Source organism: Silurus aristotelis, assembly GCF_946808225.1.
Source record: "Silurus aristotelis genome assembly, chromosome: 2".
Lineage (NCBI taxonomy): Eukaryota > Metazoa > Chordata > Actinopteri > Siluriformes > Siluridae > Silurus > Silurus aristotelis.
In genome coordinates, this window is record NC_139575.1 from 1668749 (window position 1) to 1695116 (window position 26368).

Sequence of the window (26368 nt, forward strand, 5' to 3'; positions counted from 1 at the left end):
TATATATATATATATATATATAGTGTATGTAATAAGTAACAATAACAATAATAACAATAACAATAACAATAACAAGAACAGTAAGTTTAAAGGGCGCGCGCTGCAGTGACGATCGTTAAGTTTCACTTCGTCATTTCTTGGAAGAACCGATTCCTACTGCTTAGGTTTCGCTCGCGCTGTTCCTCGCGCACACCCCCTCCGCGCGGCGGCGGCAACGTCCAATCGCGGCCTGCGTAACTGAGCGCGAGCGTAGCGTCACGCGTGGGCGGGAACTTTGAACGCGAGCAGCCAATGGTGTAGCGGCGCAGGGCAGCTGTTCCGCGCAGTCTGACCAATGAGCTGCGGCGCCTCCGGAGGGGGGATGAGGGAACAGCGCGTTTGGTCAGTCAGTCAGTCACACAGCTGCGTGACACGGTTGATGTGTTGATTTGTTGATTTGTTTATTTGTGTTGACTTGTTGATTAGTGTTTTGTTGGTGTTGATTTGTGTTGATTCTGGTTCATCAGCAGCTGTTAGGTCTGTGTGCATCACCCTACATGAGCTCCGAGTCAGAGCGGAGTTTCTCCGGTTTCTTCCTTCTGGAGAGTTGATTCTTTCTAAACTCCAGTACACGTGAGTGACGTCTTATTTATTTATTCACGTCTTTTATTTAACGCGCATTAAGTCGAGTTTATCGCGTGAACGTATTCAAGAGTCAAATCGAACTTTTCCCTTCCGGTTTTCCTTCATGTCCTTATTATTAATAACACATTCAGGAGTTTATTATTTATTTATTTATATCAGATTATTATATTATATTATATTATATTATAACCCGGAAACACAAGTGACAAAACAAAGTGCGATTTTAATCTCTTAAATCATCCACAGTGTGCAAACGAAATTCACATTTCCGGTGACGTCACTACCCCCCCCCCGCCTTTTAATGCATCTAATATATATATATATATATATATATATTTATATACATATATAAATGCATTTAATGTGTGTGTTATCTGGATATTGTGTGTGTGTGTGTGTGTGTGTGTGTGTGTGTGTGTGTGTATGTGTGTGAATAGAAGGATAGATGGATTTATAATTGGATTGATAATTGAATAAATGGATGGATGGATGGGTAGATCATTTAATGTATGAATGGATAATTAAATAGATGGATAATATGATGAAAGGATGGGTAGATAATTACATAGATGGATGGATGGATGGATAATGGAGTTAATTGTGTGTGTAGAATGTCGCAGTGGGAGCGTCTGAAGCAGCTCGACTCGGTGTGTTTACAAAAGCTGGATGAGCTGTACCACCCTGAGGAGCTACCCATGGCTGTGAGGGAATACCTGGCCCACTGGATAGAGGAGCAGAACTGGTGAGTAAAAGACACACACACACACACACACACACACACATACTTTGTAAATTGATGGATGGAGTCACAAATAAATGAACTGTGTGTGTGTGTAGGGATGCAGCTTCGCGGGACTCGTCTCGGGCCGTGGTCCTGTTCCAGATCCTGGTGGAGAATCTGGATAATCAGTACAGCAGATTTGTGCACGAGAATAATTTCCTTATGCACCGTAATTTCCGTCATTACAAGCAGCATTTCCAGGTACAACTCGTTCCTCCTCTTGATTTCAGTTCAGCAGAATGTGAGTTTTTATACAATTTGTTTTTCTTCTCTTTATAGCAGAAGTACCAGGAAAATCCGTGCAATCTGGCTGAGGTTATAAACTGGTTCCTGGTTAAGGAGCGAGAGATTCTGGAGTCAGCAGAACTTGCACAGCAAGTAAGAAACATATTAAGACTGAAATATCATCCCAATCATCAACTCTACGACTTCAGTCATTTAGTGTCACCACCACCACCACCATCATCACCACCGTCAATATTGTTCACGATTATCAGCGTCCTCACAACCTTCAGCATTGTTACCTTCGTTACTGACCTTCATTATCATCATCATCTACACCACTAACATCATCATCGTTTGGGTGATGCATAAAAGTTGAAAGTGAAAATCCAGGCGTCTCTCATGACACTTTAACACCCAGACACTTGTTCTTCTCTCAGGTGCAGATGTTGCAGGTTCAGCAGAGCTCCATGGAGTCAGAAACTCAAAGGCACTTAGAGAAGAACATACAAGATTTTAAGAGCAAGGTTCAGGTGTGTCTCAGTGAACTTCTGCTGTGTACTGGATGGGTGGTTAAATGGGTGGATGGATGGATGGATGGATGAATCGATGGTTAGATAATTAAATACATGGTTTAATGGGTAGATAAAGAAATTGATAAATAATTAGATGAATGGATGGATAGAAGGATGTATGGATAATTGAATGGATGGATGGTGGGATGGATGGAGAGATGGATGGAGGGATGTGTAGATAATTAAATGAAATGATGTATAATTGGATGGATGTGTAGATGATGAAGTGGATTGATGGATGGGTGGATGTGTAGGTAGATAATTGGTGTATTGATGGAGGAGTTGATTGACAGGTGATGGAGCACTCACTAAGGTGTCTGGAGGAGCAGCAGGACGAGTTTGACTTCAAATATCAGACACACAAAATGGATGGTGAGATCAGATTCCCTCTACATCAGACCCTTCATGTTTTTACATCACTTCCTGTTTCCTATTCCACAGTGTTGTTCTGGTGATATGGATGTATGTGGATCTATTACAGGAACCACAGATGAAACAGAGAGAAACACACAGATAAATGTGCTAAAAATGATGCTTAAAAGACTCAACACTGCCAGAAAGGTACGTGTAGAACCTGTGTGTTCCATAGTATCGTTTAGAAAAAAATCTGTAGAACTTAACAACGTTTCCATGTTCCTCAGTCATTTCTCTCGGAGATGGAGTTTCTGCTGGTCAAGGCAGATCATCTCCAGATCATCCTCTTGGAGGAGCTGGAAGGGTGGAAGCACAGGCAGCAGATCTCCTGCATCGGGGCTCCAGCAGACACCAGCCTCGAACCTCTGGAGAAGTGGTAGGACTTTGTGACACTCACTAATCGTCTGATTATAATTTCTGATCTCTGACCTGTAGTGTCTGATCTGGGCAGGTTCACTGCGGTGGGGGACGGGATTTTCCAGCTGCGTAAGTTCCTGATGAAACTGGAGGAGCTTCACAGCAAGTTGAGTTACGAGAACGATCCTATCCAGAACCTGAGACCCGCGTTACTGGAACAAGTGGACAAAATACTAACGGCCCTGCTGAAGAAGTACACACACACACACACACACACACACACACACACACACACACACTGACATTATTCGTTAAAAAATGGCAAAAACCCCCCACATTGTTGACTCAAGTGTGTGTGTGTTTGCTTCAGCGCGTTCGTGGTGGAGATGCAGCCCTACATGCCGCAGGGTCGAGGTCCTCTGGTTCTGCGCACAAACGTCCAGTTCTCTGTCAAAACCAGGTAAAAGATCGAAAGTTTGTGGACACCCATCCATAAAATTGGTGTCTTTGTAAACAGAAGAATCATAAGAGTGTTATTAAAGTCAGGTGAGATGAGGAGGTTCCTCCTCCTGAGTGCAGTCAGCTATGTGTCCCAATACTTTTGGCCTGATGGTTTTCTCTGTCCATACGGTGGTCCGTGTAACTGACCTTGTTTGTCCACAGGTTTCTCTTTAAGGCTCCTGAACTCAACCATGCCATGAAAGTGTGCGTGTCCATTGACATGTAAGAACGTTTCCTTTTATATTTTGTTGTTGTTGTTATGTGCTATTTTTATATATATATATATACTGTATATACAAACCCGATTCCAAAAAAGTTGGGACACTGAACAAATTGTGAATAAAAAAGGAATGCAATAATTCACAAATCTCCTAAACTTATCTATATTTTGTTGTGAATAAAAAAAACATATCAAATGTTGAAAGTGAGACATTTTGAAATGTCCTGCCAAATATTGTCTCATTTTGGATTTCATGAGAGCTACACATTCCAAAAAAGTTGGGACAGGCAGCAATTAGAGGCCGGAAAAGTTAAATGTACATATAAGGAACAGCTGGAGGATCAATTTGCAACTTATTAGATCAATTGGCAACATGATTGGGTATAAAAAGAGCCTCTCAGAGTGGCAGTGTCTCTCAGAAGTCAAGATGGGCAGAGGATCACCAAGTATCCCAATGCTGCAGTGATAAATAGTGGAGCAACATCAGAAAGGAGTTTCTCAGAGAAAAATGCAAAGAGTTTGAAGTTCTCATCATCTCCAGTGCATCATATCATCCAAAGATTCAGAGAATCTGGAACAATCTCTGTGCGTAAGGGTCAAGGCCGGAAAACCATACTGGATGCCCGTGATCTTCTGCCCTTAGACGCCACTGCATCACATACAGGAATGCTGCAGTAATGGAAATCACAACATGGGGTCAGGAGAACTTCCAGAAAACATTGTTGGTGAACACAATTCACCGCGCCAAAACTCTATAGGTTAAAGAAGAAGCCATATCTAAACATGATCCAGAAGCGCAGGCGTTTTCTCAGGGCCACGGCTCATTTACAATGGACTGTTGCAAAGTGAATCAAAATTTGAAGTTCTTTTTGGAAAACTGAGACGCCATGTCATCCGGACTAAAGAGGATCAGGACAACCCAAGTTGTTCTCAGCGCTCAGTTCAGAAGCTTGCATCTCTGATGGTATGAGTTGCATGATTGTGTGTGGCATGGGCAGCTTACACATCTGGAAAGACACCATCAATGCTGAAAGGTATATCCAAGTTCTAGAACAACATATGCTCCCATCCAGACGTCGTCTCTTTCAGGGAAGACCTTGCATTTTCCAACATGACAATCCCAGACCACATACTGCATCAATTACAACATCATTACTGTGTAGAAGAAGAATCCGGGTACTGAAATGGCCAGTCTGCAGTCCAGATCTTTCACCCATAGAAAACATTTGGTGCATTATAAAGAGGAAGATGAAGCCTGTATTAGACAAGAATGGGACAACATTTCTATTCCTAAACATGGCCTTGTCCCAACTTTTTTGAGATGTGTTAATGCCATGAAATTTAAAATCAATTTATTTTTCCCTTTAAATGAACCATTTGATACGTCATCTATGTTGTGTTCTGAATAAAATAATGAAATGTGAAACTTCCACATCATTGCATTCTGTTTTTATTCACAATTTGTACAGTGTCCCAACTTTTTTGGAATCGGGTTTGTATAAAACAAATCGCCATGACAACAAGCGTGATGTTCCAAATTATGTTGTTTTTTTTCCTCTGTGTGTTTCAGGGACGCCCCGAATGTGAAAGGGTACGTGTTTTAAAAGAAGACGCAGTGGTGTGAAAAAGTTTTGGAGGATTTCTGATTTATTTCTTTGTGCATGTTTTCACACTTTAATGTTTCAGATCATCAAACTAATTTAAATATTAGTAAAAGAGAACACAGAAAAAGAACCCCCCCCCCCGACAAAAATAGGACCTGCCTGACAAAGTGAAGTAGACCAAAAGATCCTCAAAAGCTAGAGATCATGCTGAGATCCAAAGAAATTCAGAAACAAATGAGCAAAAGTAATTGAGATCTATCAGTCTGGAAAAGGTTCTAAAGCCGTTTCTAAAGCTTTGGGACTCCAGAGAACCACAGTGTGAAAAATTATTCACAAATGGCAAAAACATGGAACATGGAACATGGTAACAGACAAAAGCTCACAGAAGACCCCACAACAACATCCAAAGAACTGCAGCCTCACTTGCCTTAGTTACGGTCAGTGTTCCTGACTCTGAAAAAGAGACTCAGCAAAAAATGGTCTGTATGGCAGAGTTCCAAGACCAAAACCACTGCTGAGCAAAAAGAACATAAAGACTCATCTCAGTTTTGCCAGAAAACATCTTGATGATCCCCAAGACTTTTGGGAAAATACTCTGTGGACTGAAGAGATAAAAGTTGAACTTTTTGAACCGCATTTTAGAAAAATTACATCATACCAACAGTAAAACATGGTGGTGGTAGTGTGATGGTCTGGGGCTGTTCTGGTGATTCAGGACCTGGAAGACTTGCTGTGACAAATGGAACCATGAATTCTGCTGTTTACCAAACAATCCTAAAGGAGAATGTCCTGCCATCTGTTCCTGACCTCAAGCTGAAGGGAACTTGGGTTCTGATCCAAAACACACCAGCAAGTCCACCTCTGAATGGCTGAAGAAAAACAGAATGAAGACTTTGGAGTGGTCTAGTCAAAGTCCTGACCTGAATCCTATTGAGATGTTGTGGCATGACCTTTAAAAGGGGGTTCATGCTGGAAAACCCTCCAATGTGCCTGTATCACAACAATTCTGCAGAGATGAGTGGAGCAAAATTCCTCCACAGCGCAGAAACAGACTCAGTGCAGGTTTTCACACACTCTTGATTGCAGTTGTTGCTGCTGAAGGCGGCCCAACCAGTTATTAGGCTTAGGGGGCAAACACTTTTTCACACAGGGCCATGTAGTTTTGGATTTTGTTTTCCCTCAATAATAAAAACCTTGATTTAAAAACTGCATGTTGTGTTCACTTGTGTTCTCTTTTACTAATATTTAAATTAGTTTGATGATCTGAAACATTAAAGTGTGAAAACATGCAAAAAAACCAAGAAATCAGGAAGGGGGCAAACACTTTTTCACACAACTGCATTTCCCAACCAAAAGCGTAACGTGTAAATAGTAGATGATTAAACGGTAATATTTTGAATAATTAAAATAATGAGAACAGAATTTGTTTGCTGAAGGTATCGCAAGTTCAACGTTCTGGGGACGTCGAGTAAAGTGTTGAACATGTCTGAGAGCATGAGCGGAGGAATGGTGGCAGACTTCAGACATTTGGTGGGATTTATTTCATTATTAGATTTTCATGATTTTGTAATAGTTTTAAGGCTTTACATGCGTTTTGTTTCATCCTGAGACACATCAGTGAGACGATTTGTTTCATTTCTCAGACTTTGAAAGAGCAGAAGATTGGAGCAGGAGGGAAAGGCAGCAACGACGTGAGTCTTATTGTAGTTATTACTGATGAAGTGATTTGATCAGCACATTTGTTGTGAGTTCTAACGGGACGTCACCACGTGTGTGTGTGTGTGTGTGTGTGTGTGTGTGTGTGTGTGTGTGTGTGTGTGTGTAGCTGTCCCTGAGTGTGACTGAGGAGCTCCACACCATCCGCTTCCAGACGCAGTTCAGTTTGCATGGTCTGTCTGTCTCTCTAGAGGTAAGACAGGTTTGATTATCTGATTGTCTGTTTGTGCCTCATAAATGTAAAGATGTTTATAGTTTTGTTAAGTTTGTTCTCTCTCTCTCTCTCTCTCTCTCTCTCTCTCTCTCTCTCTGTGTCATTCTGTCCATTTTTGTCTGTCTCTGTCATTCTCAATGTCTGTCTCTCTTTGTCTCTCTGTGTCTGTCTGTCGTTCTGTCTCTCACTGTCTCTTTCTTTCTCTTTTGGTCGGTCTCTCTCTCTCTCTCTCTCTCTCTCTCTCTCTCTCTCTCTCTCTCTCTCTCTCTCTCTCTCAGACGAACACTCTGCCTGTTGTGGTCATCTCCAACTCCAGTCAGCAGCAGAGTGCCTGGGCTTCTGTACTGTGGTACAACATGCTGTCTACTGACCCCAAGGTTAGAGGGTCACACACACACACACACACACACACACACACACACACACACACACACACACACACACACACACACACACATACACACCAGGGATAAATGCACACCATTCACCTTGACTGTTGATTTCTGTAAAGCTGCTTTGAGACAATGTCTGTTGTGAAAAGCGCAATACAAATAAACTTGACTTGATTTGACTTGACACACACACACACACACACACACACACACACACACACACACACACACACTCTCATCTAACATACAGAACAACTCTAATATACAATGAACAATGAGCATCACTAATATTTCTGTGTGTGTGTGTGTGTGTGTGTGTGTGTGTGTGTGTGTGTGTGTGTGTGTGTGTTAGAACCTGGTGTTCTTTGCGAGTTCCCCCGTAGCCACCTGGGCCCAGCTGGGGCAGATGTTGAGCTGGCAGTTCCAGTCGTGTGCCAAACGAGGCCTGGATGCAGAGCAGCTCCAGACTCTGGCACAGAAACTTTTCGGTAAATAAACCACAGAGCTTTATGGTTAAGTGTGTGTGTGTGTGTGTGTGTGTGTGTGTGTGTGTGTGTGTGTGTGTGTCACGTGTCTGAGGTACAAACACAGCAGGGGTTTAAATACACTGAAATACCACACGTCAGCATTCGGAGCTCTGAATATATCATTAATTGTTTATCTTTATCTGTCTTTTATGCAAATTTACTTTCTGAGAAAACAATGAAATTCCCTTTGACTTCCTGGTAAGGATCAGATGTCTGATCTAATATTGTGTACTTTAAAGCAAGGATCATATTTGGTACTGCAAGATTTTGAAGGCTTTCCTCTGGCTGATGAAAGGAATAATAATAAAAAAAGATTAAATCCAGTTCCTGTTCCAGAGCCTTTTATAGTATCTGAGACATAAAGGTTCATACAAACACACAAGAATTGGACAGTGGAAGAGTATAAGAAGGAGAACAGAAGAGAAGATGTGATCAGACTCCCTCACCCCCACACTTACACATGGAGGTGGGAGTTTAATGGTTTGGGGTTGTTTTGTTTTAGATCAGGGAAGATTCAGGAAAGTAAAAGTGAACCAACATGGCTTCCATTCCGTACTTCAGCACCAGTTCTGTCTGGGAGTCGAAGCGCACGTCTGAGTTCTGTACGTGTTATTTAGAGAGTAAACAGACGTCTGGAGTGATATTTTTCATGGAACCACCTGCCCAGTCACCGCACCTCAATCCTCCTGAACTGCTCTGAGATGAACAACAAATCTCCATCTAGTGAAGAACATCTTTGTTCAAAGGAAATCTTTAGAACGTTACTTTACCCAGTTTGTTGCATAGAAACAAAAGGAATGTCTCTCACAAACACCATAAAACAAATAAGTGCGTGTGTGTGTGTGTGGGTGTATGTGTGTGTCCTTTTTCTGCTTTCATTATTTAATCAGAAATGGACCGAAAGTTCACACAAACCAATTCAATGGTTTTTTTTCCTGGAATTGATTTTATTTTATTATATTATTTGTAGCAGTGGAATTTATTCAGTTTGTGTGTGTGTGTGTGTGTCTGTGTCTGTGTCTGTGTGTGTTTAATGTTTGTCCAGGAAACCAAGATGACTACGAAAGTTGTAAAATATCCTGGACCAGATTCTCAAAGGTGAGAGCTGAAACCCTCTGCTGTCTGTTGTTATGGTCAAGTCAAATTTATTTATACTAAACTAAGTTCCCTAGAGACATTACATTGGAACAGAAGGAGATCGGAGATATAGGGTAGTGCCAGTCCATGGAGACCCTTATAAACAAACAACAGTGTTTTACAATGAATACGGAATTTAACTGGAAGCCAGTGAAGAGATATCAACACTGGTGAAATATGTTCCCTCTTCATTGTTCCAGTTAACAATTGAGCAGCAACATTTTGGACCAGTTGAAGACGAGACAATAGAGACTGTGAAACACCCAAGTACATTACATTACAATAATCTAATCTGGATGAAATAAAAGCATGTATTACAGTCTCCATGTCTTTTGATGTTAAGAGTAACTTCATCTTTGCAATATTCTTTAGCTGATAAAAACTTCTTACCACAGCATTAATCAGTTTATCAAAAGTCAAGGCGGAGTCAAAAGTAATGCCTAAGTTTCTGGCATGTGAATGAAGATTATCAGATAGAGGTCCCAGTTTACTGGCCACAACCTCTGTAGAAGCAGGAGAGCCAAAGATTAAGACCTCAGCCTTAGACTCATTCAACTGAAGGAAGTTGGCAGACATCTACTCTTTAACATCTCTCAGACAATCGATCAGACACTGTAGACTGGAGACATCCTTTGGGTACACGGGAAGATAACACTGAGTATCATTTGTGTAACAGAGGTATGAAACATTGTGCCTCCTAAATATTGCATACAAAGGAAGCATGTATAAAGAAAATAGAACAGGACCCAAAATTGAGCCCTGCAGGACCCCATATAAAACGTGCACAAGATGATGGATTTTTGCCAGTGTTTACAGAGAGGGTTTGATCCTTTAAATAGGATACAAACCAATGTAAAACATGTCCTTGAATCCCAATTTGCTGTAAGCGGTTTAAAAGAATGCCATGATCGAGAGTGTCAAATGCCGCACTGAGGTCCAGCAGGATTAAAACTGCACGGTTTCCAGAATCAACAATCAACTATATAAACAAGTATACATAAAAGTGGGTTGCAGCCGTCAAACTTAAATACAGTCCAACCCACTGATCTCGACCTTGGTTAACTCGACAACCCTATTAAGTCAACGTTTTTTGAAGTGGAACCGCCAAACTCTCGCTTTGTTTAGCATTTTTTAATCGGTTATGTAGATTTTTTTCATGTCGCCCAACCCTAGTATCGCGAGCACAAGGGGGGCAAATTTGCCATTTAATGTCGGTTATGTCAGGAATCCCCCTGCCACGCCCCCTTCGGCGGCGGCTTTCCCCGAAGCACCCTGCTTCTTCTCCCACACGGAGCTCGTCGCAGTCATGCTGATCACACGCACCTGACTCTCATTCACTCACTCATCCCATCTCCTATTTAAGCCCCTCACACTCGTGGTCCGTTATTGTTTGTGCATGATCGTATGTGTTGGTTCATGGCGGTCTGTGTGATCGCGTATACGTATCCCGCTACGTACCCTTCTTCTCGGAATCCGCACTCTCTCAACGGCCCTCCGGATTACTCCGATCCTGCTGTGTCTGCACCACGTTTATCCGTTGCTGCCCAGCGCTGCGCTTTCCATAGCGCGGATCCGTGGATTCTTTACACCGACTGTCTCTGCTTTCACAGAACTTGGTGGACGGCGCTCCCGGAGCGCACCACTGGATATTACTGCTTCACTACAAGTATTGGTGGATGATCTCCTGAGTCTCAATAAACTTTGTTTGCGTTTACTTCGGCTTCCGCCTCCTTATCCGCATTACAGGTTTTCTCCATCCGCATGACCAATCAAACAAATCGCGGCAACGCTGTTGTGTAAAAAAAACCCTCCAAAAACACGTGCATGCACATTCTCATTTATTAACGCACATCATGTACATAAAGAAATTTCAAGCACGTTAATATATTGCCGCCATATTGGTTTTCGTTTATCTCGATCATCGGTTATCTCGACGCTTTTTGGCATCCCCTACGCCGTCGACATAACCGGGTTCCACTGTAGTAGCTAAGCCCCCACCGCGACCAACTGACCTTGACCTGTTAAAATAAGTTATAATCTTTAGGACAAACTTCAGAGAGTGGGTCAAGTTCACCGGCATTTAGCCACGTCTCAGTCATAAAAAGAAGGTCCAACTCATGAGATAAAATTTATTCATTAATAGCAAATGTCTTGTTTGAAATCGATCTTAGGTTTAGCAACGCCATCTTTACTTCACTGGAGTCCGTTTCCTGATGAGTGGATCGATAGTAAGATGTTGTAAAATGATGTTGAGTCTCTGACGATGGGGAATAATCCAGTGAACGAAGGTTGCGTGGATTTACTCCTCTTCTATAGATCCGTAGTCTAGGAGCAGTACACCTTACCGAGAGCACCGATCCTGGTTGTTCCGGATAAACAGACACGGCGTCGCGCTTGCGAGACCACGAACACGAAATCGAGCCGCGATCACAGCTGAATGCCAAACTCCGGGAGTCTGCATGACTCGGGCCTCCAGGCGAAGACGCGTAGAGGTACTTCCTCACGCGTACCAACATACCACTGCGTGTTCCCCGTCTTCTGTAGCGTTTCCTCCTCCGATGACATTCACAGTCCGGTAAACGACGTATTTCAGGTGGCAACAAAGACAGGAACGGAGGATCAGAAGCAGAAACAGTTTCTACGGACCAACGTAGGTTAAGAAGAAACGATTGATCATGAGCAAGCACCGTGGTAACTTTTTGTGCAGATGTGCACACAAATAAGACAAATATACTTAATAAAGTGAATACACGACGGAGACGGCTTGCCAAAATCAATGTGTGTGTGTGTGTGTGTGTGTGTGAGTGAATAATTGTAAATTTGTGTGTTTTGTAGGAGAACATCCCTGGGCAGAACTTCTCCCTTTGGGTTTGGTTGGATGGAATTCTGAACCTGGTGAAGGCTTACCTCGCTGAAATGTGGGAGGATGGGTACGTGTGTGTGTGTGTGTCTGTGTGTGTCTGTGTGTGTCTGTGTGTGTCTGTGTGTGTCTGTGTGTGTCTGTGTGTGTGTGTGTGTGTGTGTGTGTGTGTGTGTTCAAACACCCTTGTGGTTGAATGAATATTTACAAGAACTAGTGGAACATCTTCCCAGAAGAGTGGAGATTATTATAACAGCACATGAAATGAGATGTTTAAAAAGATAAACACACCAATATTATGGTTAGGTGTCCACAAACCTTTGGCCATATCCTGTGGATATTGTGTTGAAATGAATCAGGACTGTAAAAGGTCGACTGCTGTTTCTCAAGTAATACAAAACCCTGAGAGAAATGCAGAATATTGAACCCTGAGGAACAACTCAAGGAATTTTGAGAATCAGATTCAAGGTTGTTAATGAATAAAAAAAAAACCTGGAAAAATGAAAGAATGTGTGTGTGTGTGTGTGTGTGTGTGTGTGTGTGTGTGTGTGTGTGTGTGTGTGTGTGTGTGTGTGTGTGTGTGTAGGTCCATCATGGGTTTTGTAAGTAAAGGAACAGAGAAGGTGCTGCTGAAGAAGAAACAGGGAGGAACGTTCCTCCTGCGCTTCAGTGAAAGCATCAGAGATGGAGGGATCACGTTCAGCTGGGTGGAGTACTGCGTTAAAGGTGTTCTCCACACACACACACACACACACACACACACACACACACACACACACACACACACACACAGTCGTAAAGATAGCAAGAGGTTGTATGGCAGCGTGCCTTCACAGCTCCATTGTTACAGATTAAAACCTGACCCTCGTCCAGCTGCATTTCCTGACCCAGATGTGTTTGCAGGTAAACCCAACGTGAGGACGGTGCAGCCCTTCACCCTAGTAGACCTCAAGCAGATTCCTTTCCCTGAGATCCTACGCAACTTTCAGATCATGGAGGCGGAGAATGCGCCGGTGTACCCGCTGCTGTTCCTGTACCCCAACATCCCGAAAGACCAGGCGTTCGGCAAGTACTACAACGAGAAGACCGGAGGTAAGAGGCTCAGTCTGTGTGTGTGTGTGTGTGTGTGTGCAGTGTTTAAATGAGTTGCTTTAGTTTCAGTGTGTCAAAGATTTATAAAATACCAAGAAGCTGAGAAGAAATTGGATTCCTGATTGGTCTATGAGGTTCTCTGACATCACTCATGTTACAGTGTGGCCCCGCCCACTTCTTATTGGCTGGGAACAAAACATCATAGGATTAGAAAAGAGCAGTGTGTGGTTTTACTCATATGGTAATAACTGTGTGTGTGTGTGTGTTTCAGCGGAAAGTCCTTACATTAAATACATCAAAACCAAGCTGGTCTTTGTTTCTAAAGAGTAAGTATTGCTCTGCAGTTCTGATTTTATTTAATGAGATTCAGTTATTATAATAACGAATGATGTGAGGAATGAACCCCTGTGTGTGCGCTGCTGTTACAGGAAAGTAATCAGCGCAGTCACTGCAACGCCATGAGGCTGATTACTTCCCATTAATAACACGTACCCCAGCGTTTTATTCCTCTTACAGCGCAGCGGTTTATCAACGATTTCCATGTTTTACTTATTAAAGAATGGCGTATTTTTTATCCGTTTATAATTACAAAATTACAAAGCGATTGAGTTCCTGTTGTCACTTACGTTACAGCAGCTATAAACTCTCGTTCCCTCACCAGCCTCTCACGCTAACGACTCCTTTCATAAACTCGTGTTCGGGCTTCGTGTGTAAAATGAGACGTTGCCATGGAAACAATAACATATCAGAAGGAATGTACTGTTAGAGAGAATTAAGCAACATCTTCAGATTCCAGCTGTTTAAGTGTTTAAGATTCTTGGATGAATCTATAAACTTTGAGTCCACTAGAGGGCAGACCTGAGCCTGTACCTGCCTGAACTACAGGTAGTTTGCGTTTGTCAGTTGAATCTAAATGAATGCACTGCTTATAAACGGCTGTAACCATAGTAACCATCGAGGTTCCAGTTCTATCTAGAGTGAAACAGCGATTGTAGACATTTCCTAATGATCTTGCTGAGCTTCATGGAGGAGATGAAATTTTGACAAAATAAATGTAATTTAATGGCACTCCTTTGTCATCATTGTGTTCTTTGCTTGTCTGTTATTGGTCACCATGGTTACATCTTGTATCTTGTTTATTAAAAATATATATATATATATTATGGGATTATATCTGAAGCTGCGGGTTCGATTCTCATCGGTCGCTCGGATGGCTGTCGCGTTGCCATTGGTTGCTAAGGGTGGTTGCCATAGTAACCGTGTTACTGTGTGCTTGGTTGCAACAGGAACGGGTGTACGAGTGCGACCGAAGGCCCGGCGCCTGAACTGTGTGCTCAGCACAACGGTGAGTCTTTACCCACCCCAACAACCAATCAGATCGTCCGTCTCCTTCCTGTCAGTGATTTCCTGACAATGGCATGCTGATCTTCTTGCATGTTCTAAATGTTCAGGGGTCTGTTGCATGTGTCACTCGTTTCCCGTCACCCGCGTTCATGTGTTGGTGCACTGCTTATTCTAACCTTCCCCTTACATCACTACTACACTTCCACTGTACACACAATCTACATGTGTACATCCTTCACACTTGAACTTTATTTTGTCTTAAATCTTTATTAAAATCTTAATTAAATTTTTTTTACTCGGTTAATGGGTTACTATTGTATTCCGATTTGCTGCAGGGTTTTAAGTGTTTTTTTTCAAGATTTTATTTAAGAAAATAGCTTTAAAATAAATATTTTTATTGTGACATTAAAAAATGACGTTTATAAAAGGTTTAAAAAAAAATTTTTATTTAACCATTTTAACATTTTCAATTGTGAAATGACTTTAGCTCACTTTTAATTGATCTTTGGTTTGAATCTTTTTTTTTTTTTTTGAGGGGTTCATTTTGAATTTACAATAAAGTTTCAGTCAAATTTGTTTACAAGATGAAACTGCGTGGGGTTTAATTTCTTATTGTAAAATGAGGTCAGTTTTATTATTAATTCAAATCTTTACCCACATGATCTGACATTAGCGTAAATGTTTAGCTATTATGTGATTTCGGTTTCATTTTGAACTCATGCCCTTCTGTGATCTTGTCTTGAAGACCCTCCCTCTCCTCTTGAGGTGTACCCTGACATGATGCTGCAAGGACCAGAGAACTCCCCGATGCTTAGCAACAGTCCGAATTCTCCCCGCAGCGTTTTGGAATATCCACTCAACGAGATTCCTGAAGAGCTTATTACGGATTTTCTTTCTGAATTTTCTCCGAAGAACTCTCGTGGTTTCAGCCTGTTCCTGAACCTGCCCTCTGAGGCTCTCTCTCCAGAGAGGTGCATGACACTGCAGGAGTTCCTCAGCGACCCGAATCTCCTGGATGGTGTGAACGTTCCTTTTGTAGAGTAAACCTTCAGCCTGGATCTTTTGATGGTGTAATTTCAAAAATTCAAAAATATAAACCTGTGTATTTTCTACTGCTTTTTACCTTTAACAAGATCTACACCTGTGTTTCGGTGTGTTTGTTCCAGAGGACAGTGCAGCTGCAGCTCACATCTCTAAATAAACCCTAGTAATGTGCCGAATGAAAGTGTCCCATGATCTTCATGTAGGTCAGTCCGGCTGCTCCTGTAGGAACTCGTAGAACATCGTAATAGCCCGAGGAGTGACAACAAGTCCAACGAAAGCTAGTTGATAAGTTGAAGGATTAATCAGTGGGTTAATCGAGAAGTTAGTCAGGGTTTACAGGATTAGTCTGGGAGTTAGTCATGGATTATTCCAGAAGATGAGGGGATTCATTACATGAGTCAGGGGTTGAGGGATTAGTCTGGGGGTCTGTTCTCGGTTAAGGGGATTAGAAAGGAGTAACCATGGGAGATAAAAGGTAGAAGGTTCCACAGAGCTGGTTTTTATGGAACCCCGTTCGCCCCTTAAATCAGCACTGAGACGCATGGAGGTGGCAGCAGCATCACGTCATGGAGAAACGTCCTGAGCTTCTCCTCTACATAGTAACAGTTTACTGAATTCATAGTGACTTTAACAATTATACAGTATTTATCTTAATTACAGCATTGCCATGGTAACCGCACTGCCCTGCCCTGCTCTGCTCTCTGGAACACAAACATCTTTACAAAAAGCAGAAAAAACAGAATTTTGTGAACACAGGATCTCCCCCCCCCCCCCCCCCCCCCCTCTCTCTCTCTCTCTCTCTCTCTCTCTCTCTCTCTCTCTCTCTCTCTCCCTCCCCCCCCCCCCTCCCTCTCTCTTCCTCTCTCTCTCTCTCTCTCTCTCTCTCTCTCTCTCACTCTCCCCCCCCCTCCCTCTCTCTCTCTCTCTCTCTCCTTCATCTTCTCCTAGTGATGGTTCTGAAGTAAATGTGAAGGAAAAATTAGTTACAAAAAAAAAGAAATGAATCTGACCAACGTAGCACTTTATATGAAAGAAAATGTTCTGCTCAGTATGATGATTATGGTGAATGTAACGATCAGGTTTTCACCAAAACTGAACCACTGGGATCTGATCAGGAGTCTGATGTTGCTTTGATGTCCAACTTCCTGTAAATGAGTTCAACAAAAATAAATAAAAAAGCTTTTATTTTACTTCCTATTGAACAGAAGGTTCTTATGTGAATCACTGATGATGAAGATGGTGATGATGATAATAGTAATAATGGTGGCAGTGAAGATGTTGAGGGTGGTGATTATGGCGATTGTGACGGTTAATGGTGGTGGGGAGGGTGGTTGAGGGTGGTGATGACGGTGGGTGGTGGCGATGATGTGGTGGTAATGATGGTGTTTAAGGGGGGTGATTATGGTGATGATGGTTGAGGGTGGTGGCAATGATGTGGTGATGGCTGAGGGTGGTGGTTGTGATGGTTGAGGGTGGTGGTTGTGATGGTTGAGGGTGGTGGCGATGATGTGATTATGGTTGAGGGTGGTGGCGATGATGGTTAAGGGTGGTGGTTGTGATGGTTGAGGGTGGTGGCGATGATGTGATTATGGTTGAGGGTGGTGGCGATGATGGTTAAGGGTGGTGGTTGTGATGGTTGAGGGTGGTGGCGATGATGTGATTATGGTTGAGGGTGGTGGCGATGATGGTTAAGGGTGGTGGTTGTGATGGTTGAGGGTGGTGGCGATGATGTGATTATGGTTGAGGGTGGTGGCGATGATGGTTAAGGGTGGTGGTTGTGATGGTTGAGGGTGGTGGCGATGATGTGATTATGGTTGAGGGTGGTGGCGATGATGGTTAAGGGTGGTGGTTGTGATGGTTGAGGGTGGTGGCGATGATGTGATTATGGTTGAGGGTGGTGGCGATGATGGTTAAGGGTGGTGGTTGTGATGGTTGAGGGTGGTGGCGATGATGTGATTATGGTTGAGGGTGGTGGCGATGATGGTTAAGGGTGGTGGTTGTGATGGTTGAGGGTGGTGGCGATGATGTGATTATGGTTGAGGGTGGTGGCGATGATGGTTAAGGGTGGTGGTTGTGATGGTTGAGGGTGGTGGCGATGATGTGATTATGGTTGAGGGTGGTGGCGATGATGGTTAAGGGTGGTGGTTGTGATGGTTGAGGGTGGTGGCGATGATGTGATTATGGTTGAGGGTGGTGGCGATGATGGTTAAGGGTGGTGGTTGTGATGGTTGAGGGTGGTGGCGATGATGTGATTATGGTTGAGGGTGGTGGCGATGATGGTTAAGGGTGGTGGTTGTGATGGTTGAGGGTGGTGGCGATGATGTGATTATGGTTGAGGGTGGTGGCGATGATGGTTAAGGGTGGTGGTTGTGATGGTTGAGGGTGGTGGCGATGATGTGATTATGGTTGAGGGTGGTGGCGATGATGGTTAAGGGTGGTGGTTGTGATGGTTGAGGGTGGTGGCGATGATGTGATTATGGTTGAGGGTGGTGGCGATGATGGTTAAGGGTGGTGGTTGTGATGGTTGAGGGTGGTGGCGATGATGTGATTATGGTTGAGGGTGGTGGCGATGATGGTTAAGGGTGGTGGTTGTGATGGTTGAGGGTGGTGGCGATGATGTGATTATGGTTGAGGGTGGTGGCGATGATGGTTAAGGGTGGTGGTTGTGATGGTTGAGGGTGGTGGCGATGATGTGATTATGGTTGAGGGTGGTGGCGATGATGGTTAAGGGTGGTGGTTGTGATGGTTGAGGGTGGTGGCGATGATGTGATTATGGTTGAGGGTGGTGGCGATGATGGTTAAGGGTGGTGGTTGTGATGGTTGAGGGTGGTGGCGATGATGTGATTATGGTTGAGGGTGGTGGCGATGATGGTTAAGGGTGGTGGTTGTGATGGTTGAGGGTGGTTGAGGGTGGTGGCGATGATGTGATTATGGTTGAGGGTGGTGGTTGTGAGGGGCTGGGGGATCTGGGACCCCCCATAAGGCATTAGGGATTTATGTCATTATTATTTTGTCATTTTTAGAAGTTAAGTCTGCTGAAATGTTTTGAGTGAAAGTTGGTATAAAGGTCTCCTCTCAGTAAACACGTGACCTTTGTAAGAAATAACGTGTGTACAGTATGTAAGATACGTGATGTCCTCTTACTCCACATTGTTACAGAGACCAGCTCTGTGTGTGTGTGTGTGTGTGTGTGTGTGTGTGTGTGTGTGTGTCATCAGAACAAGGCCCGGCTTGCCAAAGTGTAGGAATTTATAACGCAATCTTCAGCGTGTGTGTGTGTGTGTGTGTGTGTTAGAATGAGCATAAGTTTGTGCACCCTCAGGACAAAATGACAACAGAAACCATCAAGACATTTACTGTGTTTCACACTCATGGATGCTCCGGTAAAGTGGAGAGTCACAATCCACTATTCACACCTGAACTCCTTCCAGCCAATCATAATCCACTATTCACACCTGAACTCCTTCCAGCCAATCATAATCCACTATTCACACCTGAACTCCTTCCAGCCAATCACAATCCACTATTCACAGTGCTCAGGGTGTAAAGTGGTCTACTGAATATATTTAATGGATGAAATAAAAAAAAAAAAAAAACACTATTTAATGCAGGCTCCAAATGACTATATAGTCAAATGATTAATAGCACTTTATTAAAGCTTTACAGTGAGTAAAATAAGTATTTGAACACCCTGCTATTTTGCAAGTTCTCCCACTTAGAAATCATGGAGGGTCTGAAATTGTCATCGTAGGTGCATGTCCACTGTGAGAGACATAATCAAAAAATAATAATCCAGAAATCACAATATATGATTTTTAAACTATTTATTTGTATGATACAGCTGCAAATAAGTATTTGAACACCTGAGAAAGTCAATGTTAATATTTGGTACAGGAGCCTTTGTTTGCAATTACAGAGGTCAAATGTTTCCTGTAGTTTTTCACCAGGTTTGCACACACTGCAGGAGGGATTTTGGCCCACTCCTTCACACAGATCTTCTCTAGATCAGTCAGGTTTCTGGCCTGTCGCTGAGAAACACGGAGTTTGAACTCCCTCCAAAGATTCTCTATTGGGTTTAGGTCTGGAGACTGGCTAGGCCATGCCAGAACCTTGATATGCTTCTTACAGAGCCACTCCTTGGTTATCCTGGCTGTGTGCTTCGGGTCATTGTCATGTTGGAAGACCAGCCTCGACCCATCTTCAATGCTCTAACTGAGGGAAGGAGGTTGTTCCCCAAAATCTCGCAATACATGGCCCCGGTCATCCTCTCCTTAATACAGTGCAGTCGCCCTGTCCCATGTGCAGAAAAACACCCCCAAAGCATGATGCTACCACCCCCATGCTTCACAGTAGGGATGGTGTTCTTGGGATGGTACTCATCATTCTTCTTCCTCCAAACACGTTTAGTGGAATTATGACCCAAAAGTTCTATTTTGGTCTCATCTGACCACATGACTTTCTCCCATGACTCCTCTGGATCATCCAAATGGTCATTGGCAAACTTAAGATGTGCCTGGACATGTGCTGGTTTAAGCAGGGGAACCTTCCGTGCCATGCATGATGTCAAACCATGACGTCTTAGTGTATCACCAACAGTAACCTTGGAAACGGTGGTCCCAGCTCTTTTCAGGTCATTGACCAGCTCCTCCCGTGTATTTCTGGGCTGATTTCTCACCTTCCTTAGGATCATTGAGACCCCCACGATGTGAGATCTTGCATGGAGCCCCAGTCCGAGGGAGATTGACAGTCATGTTTAGCTTCTTCCATTTTCTAATGATTGCTCCAACAGTGGACCTTTTTTCACCAAGCTGCTTGGCAATTTCCCCGTAGCCCTTTCCAGCCTTGTGGAGGTGTACAATTTTGTCTCTAGTGTCTTTGGACAGCTCTTTGGTCTTGGCCATGTTAGTAGTTGGATTCTTACTGATTGTATGGGGTGGACAGGTGTCTTTATGCAGCTAACGACCTCAAACAGGTGCATCTAATTTAGGATAATAAATGTAGTGGAGGTGGACATTTTAAAGGCAGACTAACAGGTCTTTGAGGGTCAGAATTCTAGCTGATAGACAGGTGTTCAAATACTTATTTGCAGCTGTTTCATACAAATAAATAGTTTAAAAATCATACATTGTGATTTCTGGATTTTTTTTTTAGATTATGTCTCTCACAGTGGACATGCACCTACGATGACAATTTCAGACCCTCCATGATTTCTAAGTGGGAGAACTTGCATTATAGCAGGGTGTTTAAATACTTATTTTCCTCACTGTATTAGGTATTATGAAACTATTTACGCATTATAAATACAACCATAAACATACAATGATAATTTATAGATTTGTCATCATTATGTGAAGATAAAACCCTTTTAAAAAGCGACACTAACTTTTGCACATCACTGTATGCACCATGTGATGGACAAGGAAAAGCTTAACTAATAAAAACACAGTCGTAATGTTCCAGCCATAATGTTGGAAACAATACAAGTGAACTTTTGATTGCAATCAGCAGATTACATAGATACACACACACACACACACACACACACACACACACACACACACACACCAGGGAGTAAAAACATCTGAACATCATAACACACCAATATTTTAGTGTTTCTATAGCAACAGCTCCAGGGATTTGTTCAAAGGATGCTTTTGTTCTATATAAACTAATAAAACACTGGGTGTAATAACTGATCTGGTGCACTGGTCTGTAAGGAGTCTCCAGTTTCAGTGCTGCGTCACACTGAGGCTGGAATGTTGTATGTTTTTGGGATCTTCAGGACAGCAGGGGGTTTTTATTTTGCGGTTTCTCGTTAACGTAATCTGATTTTGTTTTGGAGAACAAACTTGTGGGACATCAGAGAAAGAAACCGGTTAAATGTTTTTATTTTAATAAAAAGTATACAGGCTTCGAAACACACAGTAAAGAAAAACATTTGAATACAGCAGCTCGGCTCTGGAGGCTTCGGTTTACACTTCATTGCGTTTTCTCTTCTTTTCTCTGTTAGTAAATAAAACAAAGACCTCGCTGGAGTTTTCAGTCTCTTGGTTTACGCATGACAGATTCCCCTGCAGGTAGCCTATGGTCCGGAACCAAAAGTTCTGGAAGGGTGGAGTTGGACCAAACCTGGCTACAAGTACCAGTAAGGTGCAACCAAACGTTCAGGAAGGTGGAGTCAGGCCTGATTCATCTCTTTAAACATCGGTAGAGTTGAAAGAAGTCCAGATGGAGGAGAAAGAGCTGATTTAGATTTTTGGATCTTGGTAGAGTAGAACAAAGTGTAATCAGAGCTGATCCAGTTCTTTGGACCTCAGCTGAGATGAATCAAAAATGAAGTTGACCTGATCCAGCTCTTCAAACTTTGGCACAGTTGGAGGGGTTGGAGACAGACCTAAACCAAATCCTTGTACCTTTAAAAAAAAAAACTGGGGGATGGGAAGAACTTTCTGTATTTCAGACTTCCTTGTAGTTTAGCAGGTTTTTGTTAGGGTCAGGGTTTATAGGAGGAGTTGGATCAGGTCTGGCTCCATCACCTGGATTTTGGTTGTACAGTGAGGACCGTTGTTGATGATGCAGCTTTTGCTACTTGTCCTTCAGGGCTTTTTCCATAACCACATGATTGGCCATGCAGCTTTGGCCAGCAGGTCCTTATAAGCCTGATTAAACTGCCGGTTCATGGCAGCGTACAGCAGAGGGTTGATGCAGCTATTAAGCCATGTGAGGTTTGCACAGAACATGTGGACCACCTGTGGAGCTTTGCTTTTTTTATCTGCGATGTTCAGGAGCAGAAAAGGCGCGAAGCATCCTACAAAGCACAGGAAGACGGTAAAGCACATCCGGGTTACACGTTTAAACTCGTTGTCTTCACCTGGTGATGATGATTGGGCTGGAGATGGAGAAGGAGTTGGAAGAGCTGCCGCTTTGGGAGACGTTTTTTTCCCATTTGATATATTAGTAACCGTCTTGGTGACACTAGGAATGGTTTGAGGATCGTTCACGCTGCTCTTGCTGTGGTCTGTCTCAACAGCTTGCTCACTGACTTCACTGCTCTGAGTCGCTGCAGTTCCAACACCGATCCCGCTATCGTCTCCATCTGTGCCTTCAGGCCACTGACTTCACTGCTCTGAGTCGCTGCAGTTCCAACACCGATCCCGCTATCGTCTCCATCTGTGCCTTCAGGCTCTGGCTGTTTGCGTCTTGAGGAACGTCGACTTGGTCTGTACTTGATTAGTGCTTTTGAGGCAATACTCACCTTGCGGTATATCAGAAAGTAGAAAAGTCCTACAAAGCCTAACCCCAGGAAGAAGTACATAAACAGAAGGATGGTGGTGTAAGGACGACCTTTGATGCGATGAAAGCTGCAGGTGCAGACTTGAGGTGCAAAGACATAAACGGGCCACAAGGGGCCAAAACTGGCAAGACCAAGCGCCCAGGAACTTATGAGGAGCACAGTGACACCCTGGCGAGACAACAACAGTCGTGCCACTTTGGAATTTCTATGAGCAACCACTAGGTATCTGCTCAGAGCAATGAGGCACAACGAAATAATTGACACGCTGTTGGACAGGAAAAGGAGGAGACCAAACATTTGACACCAGGTTGCTCCACCCCTCCAGCGCAGGTGCAGGTAGGAGTCGACGCTCACCGGCTGCAGGATGGTGCAGTACAGAATGTCAGCCAGCGCCAGGTTCACGATGAGGACATTAAAACGGGTGCGTAATCTGGCATCAGTGGCAAAGGCTAAAACCGTCAGGACGTTCCCCAGTGTTCCCACCACGGTCACCACAGAACCCCAGAACACACCGAAATATCGGTAACCTTCCACCGAGGGCTGGGCGCAGGAAAATGAGTCGTTTCCATAGAGATCTGTGGTGTTTAACAACATCCTGGTGAAGGAAATGGAAGTAGCGTTAAAATTGGGATTTCATTTACAAAAAAGTTTTAATTATTTACAATTTGTAAACATTTTTTAATTTATTAAACTTTTAAAAGGGTCAATAAAATTCTATTAAAACATTTATGTTGCATCAGAAAATGTATCCCCCCAATAAATATTTTTACTAAAAATAATTAAATAATAAATTTGAGAAAGGGATTTTTTTTTATCACTTTTCTGAATTATTTATAAATGAATTGTTCTTTAAGGATTCTTTGCATAATTAAAGATTCTGATAAAAAAGTTTCCACCTGGAATCATTTTGATTTCTGTCTCAGCGGTCGACCAGAAGAACCGGTGAAGAACTATTAAGGGTTCTGAATTTGATAATAATGTAGTTATGAAAGTGAGAAGAGTAAATCGGGTCCATCGGACAGCTTCTTGGAGCTCTATTTTAATTTCGTCCCTCACTCAGGAATCACTCCTCCTCCTTCTCCTCCACCTCATCCTCCTCCTTCTCCTCCACTACAGACGTAAATTTCATGTCGAAATAATCTGATTACTTTAGAACGTGCATCTTGTTGCCCTGTAGAAACCCTGCTGTGACTCAGACATGGCTCACTCTCAAATATTTACCTTCTCCCTTTCCACTTTATAGCACTGAAACCTTCTCAACACCAGATGTTCATCACCCAAACAACTGTGTGCTTTAACATGGGTCTAAATGTGGAATTTTGTCGTTTGTACTTGATTTAAAATTTGAATTTGTACAAGGATTTGCTGGAGATCTCAGAGTTCTTATCTTCTTAATTATCCAAGAAACCCCTTAAAGAACCCGAGACAGGTTCTAGATATCAAGAAGATTTTTTTTTTATAATCTACTGCACATTTACTGTTTATATACATACAGTTTTCTTCAAAGGTCTTTTTTTAACCCTTAAGGTATTAATTTAGGAGAATTTTCATAGGGGTTCTTCAGATGTCCGTAGCAGAAGATATACGCTACAACACAACTTCCTGATCTAAACAATCATGTGAGGTACTTGTTATATTTCTAAAAGTGAATGTGTAAATCAACAAGCTCATGGTATCCAGCTACATCTTTCTACTTGGGTTCTTCAAGTGTTCCTGTCACCTAATTACGAGTAGAAACCCATCAACATCTTAAATGTTTAATTCTTGGCAGGTTCTAGATGTACATTTATTTGTCCCCCCAGTTCTTACACACACTCTTAGAACAAAGGCTTCTTCAAGGGTTCTTTCATCTATTAAAAGTTCTCAGCTACTCAATATCAGAAAGAACTCCATTTTACTGCTCAAAATTTTCCACACCTAGAACCCGTGATTCGACCTTTCAAAGGTTCTTTCAGGATCAGTTGAGTAACCAAACACTGACATTTGCTTTAGCTTAAAAAACAACTAAAGTGAAGAACCTTAAGAATGAGAGAAAATGAAAGTCTTACCTTCACCTTTGAGTTTCTGTAGATGTTTGTGTTTCTTTCTCCCTCAATCCTCAGCTTTAAATGAACTCGTCTCTCAGTGTTTCTCTGTTCACTTCACTTATCTCCTCCCACTCGGCTTGTCTCAGTTCATAAAATACTGAGGGTGTGTGTGTGTGTGTGTGTGTGTGTGTGTTAGAGAGAGAGAGCTTCATTTCTCAATACTGGAGGGAAGTCGTGTCAAACATCTGTCCCATGTAGAAACACTGAATTTTCCCGGCGTGATATTTATAAACACAGAGAACCGTGTGGAGAACCGTGTGGAGAACCTTAATAACAGAACCCTGAAAAGTTCTGGTTCTGCATCACACACCATCTCAGACCCTGAGAAGAAGCCCAGTTAGAGCTGATAAAACTGATAAAACGTTTATTCCTCTTCTGTCTATTCCTGACCTGGAGTGTAAAATGTCATGAGGAAGTTCCTCAGATGTTCCACACCAGCTTTACTTCATCTCACATCTTTTTTTATTTCATTTTTTTTATTTTTTATTTTGTCATCATGCTAAATCAAGATCTTTTTGTGGTTTGTTGCAGTTTGTTAACACCCGGAGCTTCGATTTACGTCATTTGCTGTTGCATTAGAAGCTGAGATTCATCTTTCATTTATTTGTTTGCTTTGTTTGTTTATTGTTGATCTTTAATGCATTAAATTTGTGTTTGTTGTTTTGCATTTATGTTGTTCTCATAAAAATCTCAATATCATTTAAACAAGTTTCTAGCATGCTAATTTAGGACCATCTACAGCTCTTCAAGTTTCTGTGTAGAACATTGGACAGGTTCTACACGTTATGATTAACAATACTTTGGAATTTATAGAGCATGTGTAGAACATATGGGTTCTCCAATGGTTCTTTAGGGGTTCTTTAACATCTTGGTTTGATAATTAAACATCTTTAACTTCTCCTTGGAAGCATTTCTGATGAAGAAGCTTTTTGCTGTAGGGTTCTGTACCTGTAGAACATTCACACATTCTAAAGAACTCAGAACCCGCAGACACTTGTATAAAATATTTTCTATATTGATGAATTTAGGGCTGAATGAGATTCCTGCAGGTTTCACACTGCCACCATGGTGACATTTATCACAAAGGCTATCAGAAATGCTAATCGAGTACCAGAAGATCCTGTGCTGCATGAAAAAACTCTTAAATGGTTCTATTGTTTGTGTTGATTGGTGGGCGTGGCTACATGAGAAACAGGTGTGAATGAAGTGTTTGGGGGAGTGGGGGGGTGTAAATATGTGACATTGAGATAATCTCAGACCTTCTCCTGTTCCACCCACCCAAAGAGATTTATTTATCTTCCAAAAATGCTTCTTCTCACTAAATGTCCGTCATCCATGCGTCATTCTTTAAAAATAACTTTGT

At 42.5% G+C, this 26368-nt stretch overlaps 2 protein-coding genes across 5 annotated transcripts; one reads left to right on the forward strand and one right to left on the reverse strand.

Annotated features, from left to right (window-relative positions):
* The first annotated feature begins 327 nt into the window (after window positions 1-327).
* stat2 (signal transducer and activator of transcription 2) lies at window positions 328-16814 on the forward strand. Of its 2 annotated transcripts, none has more exons than XM_083562957.1 (24): window positions 328-612; window positions 1235-1366; window positions 1462-1606; window positions 1685-1783; window positions 2068-2160; window positions 2496-2574; window positions 2684-2763; window positions 2844-2992; window positions 3068-3226; window positions 3344-3433; window positions 3637-3696; window positions 5265-5285; window positions 6735-6828; window positions 6942-6989; window positions 7124-7207; window positions 7507-7605; window positions 7973-8108; window positions 9193-9245; window positions 12120-12214; window positions 12731-12870; window positions 13048-13236; window positions 13508-13562; window positions 14523-14581; window positions 15326-16814. In XM_083562957.1, the coding sequence occupies exons 2-24, from the start codon at window positions 1236-1238 to the stop codon at window positions 15622-15624; spliced, it is 2457 nt and encodes an 818-aa protein (XP_083419083.1). In that variant the 5' UTR covers window positions 328-612; window position 1235; the 3' UTR covers window positions 15625-16814. The 2 variants fall into 2 exon arrangements, with proteins under 2 accessions (XP_083419083.1, XP_083419084.1); XM_083562958.1 differs by having other exon boundaries at window positions 361-612; window positions 1688-1783.
* Window positions 16815-21500: 4686 nt separating this feature from the next.
* On the reverse strand, window positions 21501-25113 carry gpr84 (G protein-coupled receptor 84). 3 transcript variants are annotated; one of them, XM_083563644.1, is made up of 3 exons: window positions 24967-25113; window positions 22801-23513; window positions 21501-22726 (listed from the first exon to the last, which is right to left on the reverse strand). In XM_083563644.1, the coding sequence occupies exons 2-3, from the start codon at window positions 23510-23512 to the stop codon at window positions 22221-22223; spliced, it is 1218 nt and encodes a 405-aa protein (XP_083419770.1). In that variant the 5' UTR covers window position 23513; window positions 24967-25113; the 3' UTR covers window positions 21501-22220. The 3 variants fall into 3 exon arrangements, with proteins under 3 accessions (XP_083419770.1, XP_083419772.1, XP_083419771.1); XM_083563646.1 differs by having other exon boundaries at window positions 21501-22684; window positions 22747-23513; XM_083563645.1 differs by having other exon boundaries at window positions 24973-25080.
* Window positions 25114-26368: the final 1255 nt, after the last annotated feature.

What these genes read in the sequence shown, in the direction of transcription:
- gpr84 (XM_083563646.1), bottom strand. Translation starts at nt 23,512, where the DNA reads ATGTTGTTAAACACCACAGATCTCTATGGAAACGACTCATTTTCCTGC. An exon ending in AACTGCAGCGACTCAGAGCA is followed by an intron (nt 22,685 to 22,746) that starts GTGAAGTCAGTG and finishes TTGGAACTGCAG; the next exon opens with CGACTCAGAGCAGTGAAGTC.
- stat2 (XM_083562957.1), top strand. Translation starts at nt 1,236, where the DNA reads ATGTCGCAGTGGGAGCGTCTGAAGCAGCTCGACTCGGTGTGTTTACAA. An exon ending in CTCGAACCTCTGGAGAAGTG is followed by an intron (nt 2,993 to 3,067) that starts GTAGGACTTTGT and finishes TGATCTGGGCAG; the next exon opens with GTTCACTGCGGTGGGGGACG. An exon ending in CTACAACGAGAAGACCGGAG is followed by an intron (nt 13,237 to 13,507) that starts GTAAGAGGCTCA and finishes TGTGTGTTTCAG; the next exon opens with CGGAAAGTCCTTACATTAAA.